General features: G+C 35.5%; 1 protein-coding gene across 3 annotated transcripts in view; it reads right to left on the reverse strand.

Moving 5' to 3' along the window:
- The window catches only part of NHLRC2 (NHL repeat containing 2), a 55,368-nt gene that overhangs the window by 31,570 nt on the left and 9,126 nt on the right, over positions 1–14,672 (reverse strand). For all 3 annotated transcript variants that reach the window (XM_055248649.2, XM_055248666.2, XM_055248657.2), the window contains exon 3: positions 1,537–1,992. In XM_055248649.2, coding sequence (XP_055104624.2) covers positions 1,537–1,992 — 456 coding nt within the window. The remainder of the gene's footprint in view (positions 1–1,536; positions 1,993–14,672) is intronic.

A 14,672-nucleotide genomic window follows, 5' to 3' on the forward strand; every position in this document is an offset into this window, starting at 1 on the left:
TCCCAGGTCTGTCTCTTTCTAGCTGGTGATTTGGGGAAGTTCTTTGTGTCTCAGTTTTTCTTCTGTAAAATGGAACTAATTGCCTAACTCATAGCATTGTGCAGGCAAAAATGAGTTCATATAAGTAAAATGTTTCGAATAATGCCAGACATATAGTGTCTGCTGTAACTACAATTGTTAATAATACTATTATTGTTGTTATTGATAAGAGTTCCCTGAAAAAAAAGGGAGAGTTCTGTGGTTACATGAGATTGGAAAATATTGTGTACTATACCCCCTCTCATGAGGAAAATTAGGAGAGTAAAAAATTTGAGAAATATTATGATACCATCACCAATAAAAATCTGTTAGATAACATTAAACTAGTGTTTACCGAGTGTATCGGACCAAAGAATTCTTTTTTAAAAATTAAAGAATAACTATATCAAAATATAACAGTATTTCTAGAAATATGTTTGGGTAGTGTAGCTTGCTGCTGGTTTCTCTTTTAACAAAGAATATTCACCTACACTATTTTGAAAATCACAGAATCTATTAAACACTTTAAAACCACTTAAATTCAAACTGCTACAAAAGACACTTTTTCAGTAACAATTCAATTCTCATAACTGCCTGTCATAAATCAAAATACCAAGTAGCCAAAACAAAACAAACACCACAAAACACAACACATACTGTATCTTGGTATATTAAGAATAACATCAGGGCATAGGACCACAACTAGCTTTTTTATATTAGGAATTCAGACATTCCTACTTTATGTACTAATGCTGCATATATTACTAAGCAGGATTGACTGCAAAGAGATGAATTACTTTTGTCTTTGACTAACATGTTGTCAGATGTCAGCTCAGTTTAGATAAGCAAGATTAATAAGAATGTACTCAAGTAGAGTTTATTAATTATGTAGATGTAACCAAGAGGTAGTTTTAGATCTAAGACCAGGCAGCTATAGAACAAAATGATCTATGCTTGCATGATACTTATACTCTGCTACACCTATTTCTATTCTGGAAATAGATCCAGAAACATGTTCAAGTTCTTATGGAAGAAAGGAGAGAAAAGTAAAATTATGCACAAATTCTAGCTTATTTATTTTATAAACTACTTCTCAAGTTCATGGGGCACTGACATGATCTTTAAAAAGATATGGCTATATTTTGTTGGAAAGTGAAACATAATACTTCTACTTAAAATGTCTGCAATCCAAAACATATGTTTTCATAAGAAACAGTAAGTACAGCAGTTTAAAAAAAAAAAAAGGATAGAATATACGAATATACCTAAAAGCTAAACTATGTCCTCTTTTTGACCTGGAGCTTTTTCAGCGTTTTTGTTTGTTTTATGAGGGAGTGAGAAGAGGTTAATTCAGACATCACACATTAATTAACAAAAAATTTTTGTTAGGAAATTAAGTCAGTGTATATCACTTTTCTATAATTAGTTTTCATTTAGACATTTCAACTTTTATATTTACCTTCAACTATTTTTTTACTGTAAAACACATTATATATCATAATCAGAAGCAAGCTTTACCTCCAATGCTATATTGAATTTGTCCATTCTTCCAAACGACCAAAATTCTATGATGTCCAGTGTCTGCTATTACCAATCTATTAGTAACTTGGTCTACCGTTACTTTGCCAGGAAATAGCAATGGTGAAGGTGGCAAAGAATCTTTATAGAGTTTTATTCCAATTTTATTATCTCTGATCTGCCCCCTGTCTTTGTAATACTTTAAAGCAATTGAAGTATATAAAAATAATTTATCTTTGTGTCCCTCTCCAATCAAAGAAAACAACATGTTTCCGCGAGGTCCAAGTATGACTAGAGTTGGCCAGCAGGAAACTTCTAGTTCTTGCCAAAGGCTGGCATCTGTATCATTAACCATAGGGTGGGTGATGTTGTATCGAAGAACAGCATTCTTAATGTTATCCAGGACTTTTTCATTTGGAAACTTAGCCGAGTGAACACCAATAATGAGAAGACCATCTGAAAGGAAAAAATTTATGTTAAATGTTATTAAATATTTAAGTTTGAATATCATCATCCACACATTAGGTTTTGGGTCACAAATATTAAGTCCGTAGATTAAAAAAAAACAAAAAGTAGAACTACGCTGATCTTCAACTGCATTTTAACATACATATAAAAAACTAACAAATTTAAATATCATAACAATCTTGATTACTACATAAAAACACACATGATCAAATTCATATGGCTATTGCAGGATTAAAACTTTTTTTCTTTTATTTAGATAATGCTATAAAAATTATCTTTATTTTCTTATTAAATGTTAAAATTTTTTCCACCTATAATAAGCCCCTTTGAAATTCAGAGTTGACTATGCCTGCTTTTGGGAGGTATTTATTGTTATATCACTCTCTTATATTTTTTTATCTAACTTTAGATTACAGATTAACAGAATAAATATAAGCAAGATGTTTCCTTATAAGGCTTTTATTTAAAATTCCTATTCTATGGTTCTTAGAACAAGCCTTTCTGTAGACACAATTGCTGAAAACAACATACTTCTCTTATCTAATCAATACATTATTTCAAGAAGTTAGTACCAAAAAACAAACAAACAAACAAACAAAAAGAAGTGTTAGGCTGGATTCAGTGAAAAAATTCAATATCAACTACCAAAGTAGTAGAGATAATAACAGCTAAGTACGTTCAAATCTCCCAACACATCCACCAAAAACTACTCAAACCTGCAAGATGAATAAAACCACACGAATCAGGAGGTATAATTTCCCAGCAGCTCATACTTCTATTACAACTATTAATTCCGAATCAAAACACAAACGCGCATGCTTGAAGACACACCCTGCTTGAAGATAGAGAAAAGTAAACACGACCAGGTAGATTGTACAGGAGGGCCAAAACTCAGAAAAGCAAATGACAGAAGATCAAATGACAGAAGAATGAGCTGCCAATTTTATTTTCTTTTCCCATCCTTTTCTAGCTTTCCCCTGAGAGTGGGTCAGTTTTGGAGCTGTATGGGGAGCCAAAACTCCAATAGAAACCCCACTGCAACTCTGGCCCAAGAAACCACATAACCTGGACAGTGTGGGAGAAACCCTGAGGGGAAGAGCTGGGGAAGGCGGCTCCTTATTTCTGAGTATGAACACTCACAAGTGTTAGTTTAACCTCTAAACTACAGTACATGCAACAGATTTTTAAAAGTGTAGCAAATGCTTGGGGAGCTGAGAACTGAATAACTGGGTTTACAGAAGGAGAGAGAGCTGATGGAAGATGAGACAGAAGTTATAATTTGAATTAAGAAGGTTGAATGCCTACTAAAATAAAGCTACCAATATTCCCTACAGGACTATAAGAGAACCCAGAGTTCACATATCATATATTACAACGTCGAGGATACAATTCAAAATTACCTGACATTCAAAAAGAACAAGGAAATATGGTAAATTATCAAGGGAAAAAAAAAATCAACAGATATTGATGCCAAGATAAAGCAGATGTTCGACTTACCAAAGACTTTCAAGCAACTAGATAACTATGCTCCATGAGGTAAAGAAAAACACAAATGAAGTAAAAAGATAGGAAATATAAACAGAGAAATGGAAATTATAAAAAATAACTAAAAATGTTAGAACTGAAAAATACCACAAGTTCACTGGACGATCTCATTGGCAAAAAGGACATAACAAAGAAAAGGTTAATGAACCTGAAGACAGCTCAACAGAAATTAATCCAATCTAAAGAACACAGAGAGAAAGAAGATTGAAAAAAAAATAAACAGAACCTCAGGGACCTGTGGAACAGTTTCAAAAGATCTAAATAAGTATAACTGGAATCCCAGAAAAAGTGAATAAATAGATTGGGGCAGAAAAAAATAACTGAATAATGCCCAAACTTTCAAAATTTGATTAAATATATAAATTTAGAGAATTCAAGCTCAGCACACACAAAATACATTAAAACCATGTCTAGACACATCATAAACAAACTGCTGAAAACCAAAGGCTACACACACACACACACACACACACACACACACACACACATCCCTTGAAAGCAGCTGGGAAAAAAGATGCAGTGAGGAATGGTTGCCTGGGGAATGTGGGTAAAGGTGGTGGGGAGGAGTGGGAAGGACTGCACACCTGTTACCTTGGGCAAGTTACTTAACCTGTTCATCTGTTTTCTCATTTGCAAAACGAGGAAAATAACAGTAAATGCCTTATAAGTCAGGTGGATTAAAAGAGATAATCTGTGTAAGGCATTTAACATAGTACCTAGTGTAGAGTAAAATTTCAACAAATTTTGCTATTATTATTTTTTAAAGTTGTAAGTACAAAGATTAATAAAAGATAAATGTAAACATTTACAAATATCAGAAGAGATTAGGAAAATAAAACAGCAAAGAAAGTGCATCATGTTGATAAACACAACAAATATAACCAAATACACATAATACTTGTACATTACCAGTCATATGAATAAATACCAATGGGCTTAACTCATTATTAAAAGAAAAAGATTTGGATAAGTTCTTTATATAAAAGACACATCTAAGAAAATGTGAATCAGAAAGGCTAAAAATAAACGGGTAGAAAAAGATATGCGAGGCAAATGAAAGCAGTAAGAATATAAGGGTTGTAGATCTCCTCCTTCCGCATCTCCAATTTCTGGGCCAGATGAGTGTTTTGCTCCACTTCATCATCTAAACTGAAGCTTACATGGGTTTCAGTTTATCCTTCTGAGTTCTAGTTCATGTTTGCAGGTTCTTTCTGGTTTGCTCTTGTTCTCTGCTACTTTATATCCATCTTTCCTTCTCAACTGCCTGACCTGCCATCAGGAGATATAATTTGCCAATAATTACAACTTCAATTCCAAACCAAAGCACAAGAACATATGCACACACACCTCTGCTTGAAGACTGTGAAAAGTTAGCAAACTCAGGTAGGTTGTAGGAGCACAAAGAAGGAACAGCCTCACATATACTAGTTAGCCATGTAGCTCCACAATAACGTAAGGTCAACTACCTATAATGAATTATGTGTTAGTTCTTTCATTATTATACCCAGTTGTTGTGCTTCTCTGATCAAACTATGACTAATATAGCAAAACTCTACATCCTAGTTTTGGTGTTAGCTCTACATGTACAAAATCTCCACCCATCCATTAGCAGTTTCCCTACTCACCCATGGTTCCCTAGCTCTCCCTATAGTAGATTCACCAGAAAGGGCACATGTGCACAGTATTCTCTGAGTTTTTGGACATTCAAACTGTTTTTCTTTAACTTTGATTGATTCTTGAAGGACAAATGATTGGATATAATCTCTTTGGTTTATGGTTTACACTCATTAAGATTCCTGAAATGTCACTCTACTGTTGCCTTGCTTTGTACATTATTTGTGAAAAGCATGGCCAGTCTAACTTACATGTCTTTGTAGGTTACGTTCTTTGTTTTTCAATGCTTAAAGTATAATAATTTTACTAGGATACTTCTTGGACTGTTCTGGGTCAATCTTCCCTGGTACCTTGTAGGCCCTTTCAATATGTAAATTCAAGGTTTCTTTTCTTTCCAGAAAGTTTTCTTGGATTCTAATTTTAGATATTTGTTCCAGTCAGCTGTTCTGATTTTCTTGAGGGTCTCCAAGTAGTTTTATGTTGGACCTCCTCTGCCTGCTTTCCAATTCAATCATTTTTTTCTCTAAACCTTTTAACTTTTTTTTTTTTTTAGCTCATTTTCATTCTCTGGGGTTTCCCTCCCTGCTTTTAATGCCCCTTAATAAATTTTTATACAAATTTATTGTCCCTTGGACAAATTTAGTTTTCATTTGTAATACAATTTTGAATTTGTCTTTTCTGGATTCAATTAACACTCATTTCCCTGTTTCTTTTTTGTCCATTTCTTATTTTCAAATTTCTGATTCAAGCTGCTTTTTTCATTATTCCTAAATGCTGACTGAGGATATTTAATCCAGTATGAAGCAAGGTGTTACAGTTTTGTCAACTTTGTATCAGCATTTTAACTCTGAATTGCATTTTCAGCTGTTTTTGCAGTAGTTTTTATATAGGTGTGATCTGCTTTTTTCTATTCCTCTTCATTTTGTGAACAGGGTTCCTAGTTTGAGAGTGCCCTTTTCTGACAGTTCCCTTTTTCTGGGCAGTTTCATTTATGAATAGCATTGGTGGAAGGTGGGGTTGATATATCTTCTTTCTCTTTTGTTTCCATTAGAACCTTACCTTTTCCCTCATATACCCTTTTTTCCCTTCAGTGGCCTATCTCCAAGGGAAACCGAGCAATGCTTCTCTGAAGCTTCGATTCCTCGTCCTGCACTCTTTTAAGAGCTGGTGATATGGTCTAGTATGTCCAAACCTGTGTTCAGTATTTTATACTTTGTATTGGAGCTTCTCTTTCTGGGGGTAAGGAGACTATTCTGTTTGTGCTTTGTCTAAGTACTCTGAACCACTCTACTTGTTCTCAGGGACTCTTTTTAAGTCTCTCCTACACTTGTTCTTGGCATCCACAGACTTACAGCAATAGAACCTTTATGGGAATTTAGTTTATTTCTGAACTTACCTGTAATGTGAAGGCCATGATATTCTCTGTCTCCTAGTATTGTGAAATGCAGGGCCAAGTGTGATTTTACTTGCTCTCCCCTTTTTTATTGTTTGGAACAGAGGGGAGGGACAGTGGGGAGATTCAAGATCGGGTGGCCACCATCCTCCTCCAAACTCAGAAGTAGCAGAGATAGATTCTTTTTAATCATTAGGTTTATTGACATATAATTACTTACACTAATCTTTCATACTTTGTTATTTGATTAAATAAATTTAACTGAGTATAAAACCAGAAACTGGTATAAAAATAGAAGTACAGTATAAAATAAGTATTTCCAATAGCATAAAGACGGAAGTACTTCCAATATGATAAAGAATAAGGAAAAAATGCCTACTATCTCTATTATTGTTTAACAATAAATTGAGGTGGGGCGTGGGGGATTAGCCAACATAATTAGACAAGTGAAATCAATTAGAGGCATAAGACTGAAAAATTTCTATATGGAAATTTAACAGTATATCAAGAAAAGTCCGGAGACTCAATTATAAAACTAAGTCAAATAATAAAGAAATTCAGGGCCAGGTGCAGTGGCTCATGCCTATAATCCCAACACTTTGGGAGGCCGAGGCTGGCAGATCACCTGAGGTCGGGAGGTCGAGACCAGCCTGACCAACATGGAGAAACTCCATCTCTACTAAAAATACAAAATTAGCCGGGCGTGGTGGCACATCCATGTATCACAGCTACTCGGGAGGCTGAGGCAGGAGAATTGCTTGAACCTGGGAGGCAAACGTTGCGGTGAACCGAGATCACACCACTGCACTCCAGCCTGGGCAATAAGAGCAAAACTCCGTCTCAAAAAAAAAAAAAAAAAAAAAGGTTCGGGAAGGAAGAATACATAATTAACACATGGAAATCAATAGCCTTTATATACTCAAACAACAACCAGTTAGGGGATATAATGGCAGACAAAACTCCATATACAATAAATAACCATATAAACATAAGATTAACCCAACTCAAAAATGCATCTTAAAATTACACCAAGATACCATTTCCTATTAGATTGGTAAAAATTAAAAAGTATGTCAAAATAGTTTATTGAAGCAGCATCTGAGAAAGAGGTACACTCACACACTGCTAGCAGAAACAGAAACTGGTACAACTTTCCTGATGGAGAATTAGGCAATACCTAACGAAACTACATATGTACTTAACTTTGACCCAGCAATGCCACTTTTAGGAATTTATCCTCAAGTGATTCCACCAGCGAGACAAAAGCATATCTACAAGATTATTTATTGCTTATAATTGCTAAATATGGAATGATCTAAGAGCCGACACACAGGATAGGAGAGTGGCTGAATGAGTTATGGCACACACACAGTGAAGTACTATGCAGTTACTTTTAAAAGTCAAGAAGTTCTCTATGAACTGTTAAGAAGTGACTCCTGGGATAAATTTTTACATGAAAAAAGCAACTGTAGAAAAATGTCTACAGTATGTCACCTTTTGTTTTAAAAAAAGGAAATTTTAAAAAATATGGGACAGAAATGGGAAGGCAAGAACAGTTAGAAGGGATGGGTAGATAGAATGAGTATCTGTTTCATCCTCACTTTGAAGACCATGTTGTCTTACACACCCAAAAACTAGGTCAACAAAGATGGGGGGGGACTTAAAATGAAATACAAATAGAAAAAAACAAATCTAACGATACTTCAAATGAGTAACATAATTTAATGGGGAAGCTGAGAAGTGGGAAGGAATAGCCTAAGTAATTTCTGAATTATTTGAGAGACTAGAAGCAAAAACACCATAGTAGCAATGAGCACATCTAGTTCCCAGACCTTGGTTTCTCAATACCATTCCCTTCTAAAAGGGATCAAAGCTCCTTAAAGAAATAGCTGACTCAGGGTTGGGCTGGAAAAACACAAGATACATCTGGAAACATTTTGGTGTGTTTAGTAAGGAAGGGCTCAAAAAACGACAAAGAAATACCAAAAGATCACAGAAGACAGCCTGAAGGGGATCCTATTAGTCAAATCTTAGACAATTTGAATACCAAAATCAATTATCACAGTAATGATTTATAGCCCAATGAATTTTAAATAAGAATCCATGAGTTAAATCTGTATACATTTTATGTACATTATATATATGCAATATTTATCATAAAGTATGTTATCATGTATCACACATTTTCCTACTGACGAATATATCCCAACATTTCCTTGAAGAAGTGATGACTGAAGTGAGATATGAATGATGAGGTGTTAGGTGCAGAGAACGCTGAAGGAGATTCCAGGGAGAGACAACAGCACCTACAAAGAGGAAGCAGGAAGGATAGAAGAAACTGAAGAAGGTAGGTGACTAGGCACAGAGAACAATGGAGAATGTGGGACAAAATGAGAATAAACATACAGATGGGATCAGTCTTGTAAGTCATGGTAAAGATTTATATCTTTATCCTAGGAAAAATGGGAAGTTATATGGAGGCAAGTCTCAAAGATATTTCAAACTAAACTCATAACCTTCCCCTCCAAATATGACCTTTTCAGTGTTTCCTGTCACTGAATGGCACCATCATCCATCCAATTATAGAAGCAAAAAACCAATCTAGGACATCTCTGCAATAATCAAATCAGCCCACTCTCATCATCCATACTTAATCCACAATCAAGTCCTATTGCTCTTATCAGCTATGACTAGTTTCAAGTTGTTATCCTGTTCACAGAGAGCACAACAGCCTTGTCACAGATTTCCCATATCCATTCTTGTCCACCAAGTAGTTATCCATCCTGAAGTCACTGATCTTTCAAAAACGCAAATCTGATCATGTCACCTTGCTGCAGAAAATCCTTCATTGGCTTTCAATCGTTCCTAGTATAACAAATCTCATCTCTCCAGTATCTTCTCCACACTCTTTTCCTCCTGCAGTATATTCTAGGACTTCTTTGGTTCCTCAATGATATTATTCCTTTGGCTTTACAGGGTTGGCATACAGTGTTCCCTCTGACTGGAATGTTCTCATCTGTTCTCAACTACTAAAGCCACACTTGTCTTTTAGAACTGAAGTTCAATTTTTACTTTCATAAGAAAGATTTCTTCCAGATTAAACTCTATAATGTCATCATAGCAGCCTATAATGTTTCCTATAGATCACGAATCAGAAATTATAAAAATATGTATGATTATTTAATTATATGCCTTCTCTTGTTAGACTATAATGCCTACTAATTACACAGGTCCCATGTATGTTTTATTATTCTCCAGTGCCTAGTACGTAAGTAGGAAATGAATGATTTCACAGGACATAAATACTAAAGGAATTTATAAATCTGTATAATAAACCACATCATATTGTCCAAATAGGAGATATATATTGATCTACATACAAACACAATTGCCAAATATCCACTCCCATTTTTTTCTGTAAGAACCTCAATATGCAGATTTTTCTTAAATTATTTTGCTTTTTCTGTTAATCATGCATACTAAAAAGTGGATGTAAAAGATTCTTCCCTTTATGAATCCTTTGCCAACATGGGGATCAAAATTACTCCATTTAAGAGAAAATACAGAAGAAAGGAAAGAAGAGAGGGAGACAGGAAAGAGGGAGAGAAGAGGGCAAGGAAGAAGGGAATGAGGGAAGGAGAAACTATACCAAAAATTGTAACTTCCTTCTTCTCAGTGAAGTAAACCACCACCACCACCACCAACAAAAAAACCACACATCCATGGTGGCTCAAGCTATTTGTAATACCAGCACTTTGAGAGGCTGAGGTGGGCAGATCACTTGAGCCCAGGAGGTCATGGCTGCCGTGAGCTGTGATCACACCAGTGAACTCCAGCCCAGGCAACAGAGTGAGACTTTGTCTCTTGACTAACAAACAAAAAATATGATAAATATATAACTGCTTCTAAGATATTAGTAATAAAACCACTTTTTAAAATACATATTTTTAAAGCTTCAAAGGTCTTGTTGAGAGAAATGCACTCAATTACAATTGTATATACTATAGTAGAACGTGTAGTTTAATCACAGGCAATGTAAAAACCTAGTTAAATGCAAGGATTGAGACTATTTGAGGCATTTCGAAAGATGCTAAAAAAAAAAAAAAAAAAAAACCTGTAATGGAGACATTCTGAGATCCAGAAGACAACCATGGCTTCACTAGACAAAAAGGATGAAACGATGATTCCAGGCAGAGGGAACACTGTGTCAAGGTGGTAAAGCAAGAGGAATAATGATACTTAGGAACTGAAGAAAAGCCAGGGAGGCTAGAACAGCCTTGAGGAAGGATGAGAAGGGTGTGGAAAAGATGCTGGAGAGGGAAAATTTTCGTTTTTATACTAAGAACAATGGAAACATAAAAATGAAAGGATCAAAATTGCTGAACACTAAATTGGGAAATAAATGAGAAGCAAATTTGAAAGCCAATCAAACACTGATGTCAGGCTGTTGCTGTTGTCCACACTAAACATCTGAAAATGTGCCATAAATTGGCAATGTTTTCATAGTACTTTAAGAACACAGAATAGATGAACTACTGAATAAAGAAAATATAAAGTGTGTGCAGAAAGAGTTAACATAGTAGCCCGGACTGCTATCCTTTAAAAGGTGTGCAGACAAGATAGGCTCTTGCCTGGCTTCTGGGAGCTTAGATTTCGGGAGGGTTTTCACCATTTCTAGAACTGATAAGAGTGGCTCACTATGCCTAAAATGTTTGTACAAACAAAGCTTATACTGAATACCTGCTTTCCTTCTGAGAATCTGAACTTTTGAAACATGACAGCAGGCAGAAGCTGCCTACATGACCAGACCCCAATAAAAGCCTTGGTTATTTCTGAGCTTCTCTGGTTGGCAACATCCCAAATGTGCTGTCACAACACATTGCTGAGGAAATTAAGAGCATCTTAGGTTGACTCCACCGAAAGAAGACTCTAGAATCTTGTACCTGGTCTCCCTTCAACTCAGCCCCATGCATCTTTTCCCTTTCCTGATTCTGCTTGGTATCTTTTTGCTATAATATAGTCATGAGTACATGAGTACAACTATATGCTGAATCTTGTGAGTACTCCTAATGAAAACTATCAAACCTGGTGAAGGAGCCGGGCGGGTGGGCAGGGGGGCGGGCAGGCAAGGTTTGAGAACAATGACACAAAATGAAATTATATATAGACTTATTTAAAAGCTTAGTTTTACTATAAAAGTGCATTCTTCTAATTTTTAATAAAGTATAAAACAGAAAAAAGCATATACTATATGACAATACTAGCATTTACTCAATAGTAATATGAAATTCAGATTTTTAGAAGTCTGATTTAGTTATACATTAACATACACCTAGCAATCACGTTAAACACACAAGGCTTTCCTAATAGATGTTTTCTTATAAAACAAAAGTGCTTTTCCTTAGATAATAGCCATTATGTTCAATTTCAGTACTATATAATAACATACCATTAATGTATACACCATAAATAAAAAACTTAGAAGTTCTCAAGTAGAAAAGGGTAAAATACCACTTGCAGTTTAACATAAATATGTACTAAGTTATTATTAACTAATAACAATCTTAGGGCATAGTTACTTCTTTAAAAATGTTTAAACATCAGAACAATTCATTACTATTAAGTACGTTTTGCTTTTTGCTTTCAAACCTTTTGGCATTTGTGATTTCTCATTTGCTACTGTGAAAGTGGCACTGGCCCCTATTACAAACCTGCGTTTAAAAGCTGATTTAGAGGAAGCAAGTTGATTATGAAATTGGGCCTCTTTCAAGGTGTTTTGAATTAATAAACACTTCCTTATTCAGTGAAGCATTTTTGGCTTTATGATAAAATGAGCGCAACATTTCATGGAATTTTAAATATACTACCAAATGTCACTTCGAGAACATAAATAGCACTGCTGCAGACACATTCAGAAGTACATCGAATAGTAATGGGAGAAGATATTTAACTACAAAAAAGCAAACTTAATTTAGTGACTTAGTGACAGCTTATTGAGCTGTCGTGATCATTTCTGGGTATGTCTGCTTTTATGAATATGAACTGATCTTCTAATGAATATAAAAATCTTTTAAGTTATCAGGATTTTCACATAGTAGCATATTACAGAAGTAATGTTTCTTTGAAATACAATGTTGAGACTACTTACAAAATATTTTTTAATAGTTAAAAATTTATTCCACTATATAACAAACCTGCACGTTCAGCACGTGTACCCCAGAACTTAAAGTAAAAAAAAAAAAAAAAGTTGAAGTTATATAAAAAAAAAGAAAAGAAAAGAAAGCCTCTGTGAACACTTATCCCAGTGGCATTCTCAACCATTTCTCATGCTTTTCCTTTTTTCCAATATTCCTCACAAACCTGTGGCAAATTAAAGAAAAAGTTCTACGGTAATCTCAAAAAATATATATTCCACAAATGATATTCTAAGCCAAATACAGAAAAACACTAGTCAGTATTCTCTACCACACTAACAAGTGAGTTATTGGGCCAGCAAATCATATACAGTAATATGCTAATAAACCAGCTCTATTATATGGTGAGAGGAATCGGGGGATGAAAAGCGATTTTTAAAAACCTCTGATTTGTGGCCAGGCGCGGTGGCTCACGCCTGTAATCCCAGCACTTTGGGAGGCCAAGGCGGGCGTATCACAAGGTCAGAAGATCGAGACCATCCTGGCTAACACGGTGAAACCCTGTCTCTACTAAAAATACAAAAAATTAGCTGGGTGTGGTGACGGGCGCCTGTAGTCCCAGCTACTCGGGAGCCTGAGGCAGGAGAATCGCTTGAACCCAGGAGGCGGAGCTTGCAGTGAGCTGAGATAGTGCCATTGCACTCCAGCCTGGGTGACAGAGCAAGACTCTGTTTCAAAAAAACAAACAAACAAACAAACAAAAAAACCTCTGATTTATAGCATTTGTTGATTTCCATGGTCTAAATGCTCCCACTATGGCTGGCTTCAAGATTACCACTGGCTCATAAAATTTCTTACATATTTAACAAATGGCTCTCATCAGCCTACAGGAGCCAGCTCCAACACACCACTGACTGTACCCCTCCCAGTGGTGCACAATTCTGACCTTGTAAGGTTCATTTTTAAAATAGTTGTTAAAAACCCATTTTTGTGTGTGTGTGGCTTTTTTTTTTTTTTTTTTTTTTTTTTAGACAGAGTCTTGCTCTGTTGCCAGGTTAGAGTTCAGTGGCACAATCTCAGCTCACTGCAATCTCTTGCCTCGTGGGTTCAAGTGATTCTCTTCCCTCAGCCTCCCTAGTAGTTGGGATGACAGGGGCACGCCACCACACCCAGCAATTTTTGTATTTCTAGTAGAGACAGGGTTTCACCATGTTGGCCAAGATGGTCTCCATCTCTTGACTTCATGATCCACCTGCCTTGGCCTCCCAAAGTGCTAGGATTACAGGCGTGAGCCACTGCGCCTGGCCCATGTTTGTGTTCTTATAGTTTCTTCCATAAAATTTACTATTTTAACCGTTTGTAAGTGTACAGTTCAGGGTATTTAGTACATTCCTATTGCTGTGCGACCATTGCCATCCTCCATCTCCAGAACTCATTTCACCTTGCAAAAAACTGAAAATATACCCATTAAACAATAGCTCCTCATTCTCCCCTCTCGCTAGTCACTAGCAACCACCATTTTACTTTCTGTCTCTATGATTCAGATTACTCTAAGTACCCTGTGTAAGTGAAATTATGTAGTATTTGAATTTTTATAAGCGGCATAAATTGTGAATTTTTTTTCACCTAACATACTGTCCTCAAAGTTCACCCATGTTAGAATTTCCTTCCAAGGTTGAATAATATTCCACTGTATGCATACACCACATTTTCCTTACCCACGATCCATCAATGGACACTTAGGTTGTTTCTAAATCTTGGCTATTGAGAATAATGCTACCAGATATAGGTCTATTCAGGTTTTCTATTTCTTCATAGTTTAGTCTTAGTAGGTTTTGTTTTCAGAAATTTGTCTATTTCATCTAGGTTATCCAATTTGTTAGTGTACAATTGCTCATAGTACTCTTATAATCCTTTTTATTTCTGTAGAACCAGTAGTAATGTTCCCATTTTCATTCCTGATTTTAATAATTTGAGTCTTC

This window comes from Symphalangus syndactylus, chromosome 2, assembly GCF_028878055.3.
Source record: "Symphalangus syndactylus isolate Jambi chromosome 2, NHGRI_mSymSyn1-v2.1_pri, whole genome shotgun sequence".
NCBI classification, from domain to species: Eukaryota; Metazoa; Chordata; class Mammalia; order Primates; family Hylobatidae; genus Symphalangus; species Symphalangus syndactylus.